Below are 5,897 nucleotides of genomic sequence, written 5' to 3'. Positions count from 1 at the left end.
GAAGAACAGGACAGGTGCCACAGCAGATAGGGGTGAGGACTCTCAGCGCTGACCAGCTTCCGGAGTGCTTTTGTGTTCTGGCTTTCTAAGTTCAGTTTCTCATGCCAAGGGCTTTGCATATAACATCTCACAGGTCACTCCCCTCCACACCTCAGTGAGACTCTTCTCATTCTGCAGAAGAAACTGAGACCCCTTCTCCCACTGAGGTGACACAAATTGCCTTGGCTACACAGTTGAGAGTGTAGAGTTCACTTGGAATCTCATCTTCCAAGTTGAGAAATCTGCTCAGAGGCAGGCTGCACTTCCCAGGTGAGGTTGGGGGGAGGGCTGGCAGGATCTACCTCTTGTCTGTCATTGAAAGCAATCAATGCCAGGGATGCCCTTTTCTCAGCCCCAGGCCACCCATATTCAGCCCCGTCTCCCTCTCCAATCTCTGAATTCTGGGAATGACACATGTGTGGAGGGTAAGCAACACGGTAGCCAGGGCCTCACCTCAGAGTAAACTCCTTTTCTTTGGAAAAGTGCATCCAAAACTGCTGAACATGCACTCATTTATCGTTATTGAATATCTTCATTGTGTGCCGGGCCGTATCTGTTCTCAAAGAACTTACAGCCCAATGTAAACAGATGGACAGAATATGGCAGGGTAAGTGTTACAGGAGAAAGGTGTGGATGCTCTGAGACCACAGAAAGGGGCATTTGACCGGCCTGCTGGGGACAGTGGAGGAAGATTCCTGGAGCAGGTAACCTCTCAGTTGGGTTCTGATGGAGATGAAAACCAGCCCAGCCCAGTCCTCAGAGGAGGACTTGATGGAAGGAGAAGAATGATAGAGGACAGACAAGTGTAAAGTCATGCAAGCCAGAAACTCTCTGCTGTGCCAGAAGTGCCAGGGGTTACCTGTTGCTGGGCTGCACAGCTCTAGAAGGAGAGAGAAGTGGCAAGGTAAAGCCAGACAAGGAGGTGGGGGCCAGCTCCAGAAGAGTTTCCCATGACTGGTCAAGTTATCCGAGCTGTTATTTAGGCAAAAAGGAGCCTTTTAAGGATTTTGCACAAGGGAGTGACATGTTTAGATTGGGATTTTAGCCAGTCTACCTTAGCTGCCTTCCACTGGAGGCAGGACTAGAAGGTGAACTTGGAACCTCACAAGCCAGTTAGGAGGTTCTGGGTGGTATAGGTGAGAGACAATGTGAGTGTTTCTGTTGGAAAGAGCATAAACCCTCAGTCTGAGCAGCATTTCTTTCCAGCCTGGGAGAGAGCATGGAGCTCTGCAGATGAGGTTTCATGCACCAGGTACAGCTGAAAATACCCTGATTTGAGTTTTATGATCAGTTTGTATTTTAGCATCTTTATGTGTTTGGCAATTGACTTACTGTATTTACCAATCTGTTTCTTTGCTGAGCATCAAAAGCTGTGGCACAGAAGTGGTTATGGCTCATTATTGTCAATAAAGCCTCCCAGGATGTGCTTGTGCTCATATCCCTGGCTGGAGTATTTGGTCATGTGGAAGCAAGAGGGGCAGTTAGGACAGGTTCAGTAACTGGTTCCTTGTTGCCATCTCTACAGCTGACATTTGCATGTGAGGGACGCATGAAAGTGAGCTCTAAGTTGTCTTCCAGCTTCACAGCTTCAAAGCAAGACATCCTTGTGATTGTGTGCCAGCCCTTTCATATAGTACTGGCCCAGCTCACAGTGCCACCCCCAGCTGGCTTGGTCTGGGAGGACTTACAAGTCCTTTTGCAAGGCCAGCTGTATGGTTTCTTGAGAAACCACGATGCAAGAGGGCCTGTGGTAGAGTCTTCTCTTATTGTTTTTCCATGAAAGGAGAGGGCTTGGTCCTGCCCAATCACATTATCTGTGAGCCATCAAGCCTGGCACTGCACAGATTCTCGTGATGCCACTCTTCTTCAAGTGTCGCTTATTTATTTATACAACCCTCTACCATTTGGGGCAGGGCCCTGGTGACCGCCGCTGGGGCTGGCAGTAATTATGGCATTCTGCAGGGAGGTAGCACACTCATCACGTTATAGCCATCTTTTCTGGCATTGCCTTTGATCCAGCTTTTTGCTGGGAAAGTAGCCATTAGGAGATGTGTATCTTTGGATTCATTTACATGGGAGAAAAGAGAATTAAAGTGGCAAATGGATGGTTTCATGTTCTCAGAGATGGCCTCCACCCAGTCTGTGCCCAGAGTCCTCAGAGCAACCCAGGAGAGCACCAACCCCTGACCCACACTGCCATAGGGCCATGGGACATCTGAGACCAAGACCATACCCCTGAAAGGAAGGCACACAAAGTGGGATGCCTTCTGCATGTTGTGCACTCAGGTGTAGGAAGATGTTCTTCCTTCTTTTCTTTTTTTTTGTTTTTGTTTTTGTTCATTAAGCAAATAAAGATTTGGGGGGTTTCTGAAGTATTCCTGATTATATATATTTTTTCCCACTACATGAGAAATAAAAGCTTACTAATGAAAATACAAAGGCTAGTGAAAATAAAAATACTCCACAGGTTACAACTCCATTGTCCTAAAATAACTAAGAATGTTGACAAATTTTCTTCTATTATAATTATTATTATTATTATAAGCTTTTGGTTAAATATAATTGCTTTTATCCTATACCTCCAACTGGGGCCTTGCTCTTTCCCCCTTAGCACATTTTAATAATTGCATAATGTTTCATCAAGTAAATAGATCTAAATGCATTTAATCAAATTCCTGTTAGATATTTAAATTGTTTCTAAGTCACACTGTGATAATCTGACATATATACATAGCTTTTTTTTTCCATTTTGGAATTATTTTTCTTTCTAAGACATGGAATAACAATTGGGTACAAGGATTTTATGCTTTTGATATATGTTTCTATATTCCTCAAATTCTTTTTTAAAAGGAGTTTTGTCTATTTATGCTTTCTCCAACTGTGGCACACTCTTTAGCACTGGGATTCTCAGATATTGTTTAAAAGTGACCATTAAATAGATGGAAAAGACTGTCACCTTATAGTGCTATTTCCTCCCTCCTTTGTGATTTCTACTGAGGTTTAAGAGTTGTCCATCTATTATCAACAGTTGACCATATGTCCCCTAATGCCCTAAACTAGGCTTCCAGAGGCTCCCAGTGTCCAGGAAGTACCTCTCTGCAAGGACTCTGAGACCCAAAGGACTCTTCACATCCAGAAAATGAGGAGTTGCATGCCTACAGCCTTGTCTAGCTCTCATATTCTAAAAGTCTGCTTCTGCAACTAGCTCATTATATGACTTGGTCTGATGAGGATCCCAGGTGTCTTGGGCACATTTTGGACTATTTGTACTTACTGTACCTTTGTGGTTCTGAACCAGCTTCCAGACTCAGAAGGATATGAAGCTGTTTATATGCCATGATTCCATGGGCAACCAGCCCAGATTTCTTACTGTGATAGCAGAGAATCCTAAACCTACTTCCACTTGACTTTTGTGGGTTGTAATGACAAACTTGGTCACAGAGGCAGGCTCAAGCACTTCTGGGCAATCAGGTTTCTTTTCTGGAAGTAATAGCAGCATCTCATGCCCAACTTGTCAACAAGCTGGGTCTGCACCTGGCCAAGGACCTTACCACATGGAGGGGGGTCTGAGGAGAGGAGCAGACCCACCCTGAAGATGAGTAGAGTCTCGTGGAGATGAGGGAGCTTGAAATGGTGACCACACTCCCAGGCCCTGACATCCCAGTTCCTATAGTTCTAATTCTATGTCTCTTCTCCATCCTAATACCCTTCCCAGGAATATAAGCCAATATATTCCCTTTTGTGAATTAAACAATGTTGATGTGGACTTCCCTAGCCACTTGTAAGTAATCCCCACTTTACAACTGTAAATATTTTTCCTGTTCACTCCTAATTGAGGTCCTTCCAGATTTATCCTTTTTTGTGTGTGCTGAAGTTTTCCTTTTGAAATTTTATAGATTCACAGGTTGTTGCCCAAATAGAGCATCTTTCACCGGAATTCTCTCCATGGCGACATGTTACAAAACTATGGTTCAGTATCCAAACCAGCCAGCTGACATTAGTGTAGTCCACAACTCCAGTTTTTTTTTTTAATTTTTAAAAGAGTACCTATCTGCTTACAGGTATAATTTAGAAGCCTCAGGAGACTTACAGCCTAATAAGGAAAAAAGGCACAGGGCAATTATGTTCAGGTGTGACATATGAGACACGGGAAGGTGCCATGTGCTCCCCTCTCGGAGTGCTGGCTGTGTTCCATTAAATCAGGTGCTTGGGCACATGTTCGCCCCCTAAGCCTCATGACAACCCTGTAAGCTTACTGCTAGCATCAGCACTCCTTTTACAGAGAGAAGGAAACCAAAGATCAGAGCAGAGCTAGAGTTTAAGCCCACTCAGCCTGTTTTCAGAATGTTCTGCCCAAGCATTATGCAGTAGGATTAATAGCAGAGGGTAGAATTTTTCCTGAGCCTTTCTGGACCTTTCCTCAATGTACCACTCCTCTTTCCCCCTCATGCCCACTTCCTGTGTCATGAGTACTTGGGCTCCTGAGGCGAACCACTGTAACAGCCATATTTACAGCTCTCTCAGGCTGCAGTCTCTGGATGTGCCCCTCAAGAGATGCCATATTCCTCTATGCAGCAGGTGGGGCCAGAGGGGAGGCCATTTTCAAAAGTTGTTGATTGTAGAGTAAGGGCTCTAGCCTCCCTCTAGAGTGAGGGATTGTGTCTTGGTGGTTTAGTGCTAGAAAACAACAAATGAAAAACTAAAAAAAGAGAAAAGAAAAAAAAAAACACAGGAGAAGAAAGCTTTGCACAGCAGAGGAATATGTTTACTTGTCAGTTCATGGCTTCAGGTTTCAGCACCAAGATGGTGAACATGGTGGAGATGTTGGAGGTAGTGGGTTGAGTGGTACCCTTGGTGCCTCACTCTGGGGGTGGGCAGGGTGGTGGGCATTTAGGAGGACAGAGCTTGGCACAGGGCTTGGGAGGGGAGGGAGCTGGGCATGGAGGAGGGCACGGTGGGGGGCACAGCGAGGGGCATGGTGGGCACTTTGGTGGTGGTGGGCACTTCTCCCGTGGACACTTCTCAGAGCACCGTTGCAGAAGCTTCTTTAAACAGCTGGGTTGGCATTTGGCCTCACACTTTTGTTCACATCTGGGATCACAGTTCTTGGGCTCATTCTTGGGGTCACTAGATTTATTTTTATCATCACTCGACATTCTTTTTTTGATATTCTGGGCCCTGTAAAGAAATATGCAACAGGTGGTATGTGGGAGACCATACAGCAAGGTAGGAGAGGACCAGCAACGCCTTCCCACTCATATCTCCTTCCCATCCTTGCTCTTATGAAAACTTTCCCAGGGTGGTTTGGGCTCTAGACCAAATTCTTTAAAATTTTTTTTTAATGTTTATTTATTTTTGAGACAGAGAGACAGAGCGTGAATGGGGGAGGGTCAGAGAGAGGGAGACACAGAATCTGAAACAGGCTCCAGGCTCTGAGCTGGCAGCACAGAGCCCGACGCAGGGCTCGAACTCACGGACTGCGAGATCATGACCTGAGCCGAAGTCGGACGCTTAACCGACTGAGCCACCCAGGCGCCCCAGCTCTAGACCAAATTCTTATTGAAAGGCTGTCCTCTTGTCCTTGGAGTGGATGATATTTCTTGGTCTCTCCACCTTTACTCTGCTTTTTGTTCACTTACTCTTGCCTCCATTCCAAATCTCCCAATAGGAGTCCTCAACCTAGCATCCTGGAACCACCCCTCACCCATGATAAAATCATATTTAATCATATATTTATCAATTTAATTGCTATATTTTGTAACACCCTGTGTTTTAATTCATCTAAATGTACTATTCTGAAGTCATAAGTTTGGTTAGACTGCTAAAGGCATTCATGGCATAACAAGGGTTTTAAAGAA

General features: G+C 45.1%; 1 protein-coding gene across 1 annotated transcript; it reads right to left on the bottom strand.

Moving 5' to 3' along the window:
- Nucleotides 1-4,898: 4,898 nt before the first annotated feature.
- Nucleotides 4,899-5,195, bottom strand: LELP1 (late cornified envelope like proline rich 1). The gene has a single exon (XM_030324956.1). The coding sequence runs from the start codon at nucleotides 5,193-5,195 to the stop codon at nucleotides 4,899-4,901; it is 297 nt and encodes a 98-aa protein (XP_030180816.1).
- Between the last annotated feature and the right edge of the window lie 702 nt (nucleotides 5,196-5,897).

This window comes from Lynx canadensis, chromosome C1 (genome assembly GCF_007474595.2).
Source record: "Lynx canadensis isolate LIC74 chromosome C1, mLynCan4.pri.v2, whole genome shotgun sequence".
Classification (NCBI taxonomy): Eukaryota; Metazoa; Chordata; class Mammalia; order Carnivora; family Felidae; genus Lynx; species Lynx canadensis.
Note: the sequence above shows the minus strand (reverse complement) of the source record. Positions and strands in the feature narration are given on the sequence as shown.

Excerpts from the sequence above, each read along its gene's own strand:
- LELP1 (XM_030324956.1), bottom strand. The coding sequence starts at position 5,195 with ATGTCGAGTGATGATAAAAATAAATCTAGTGACCCCAAGAATGAGCCC.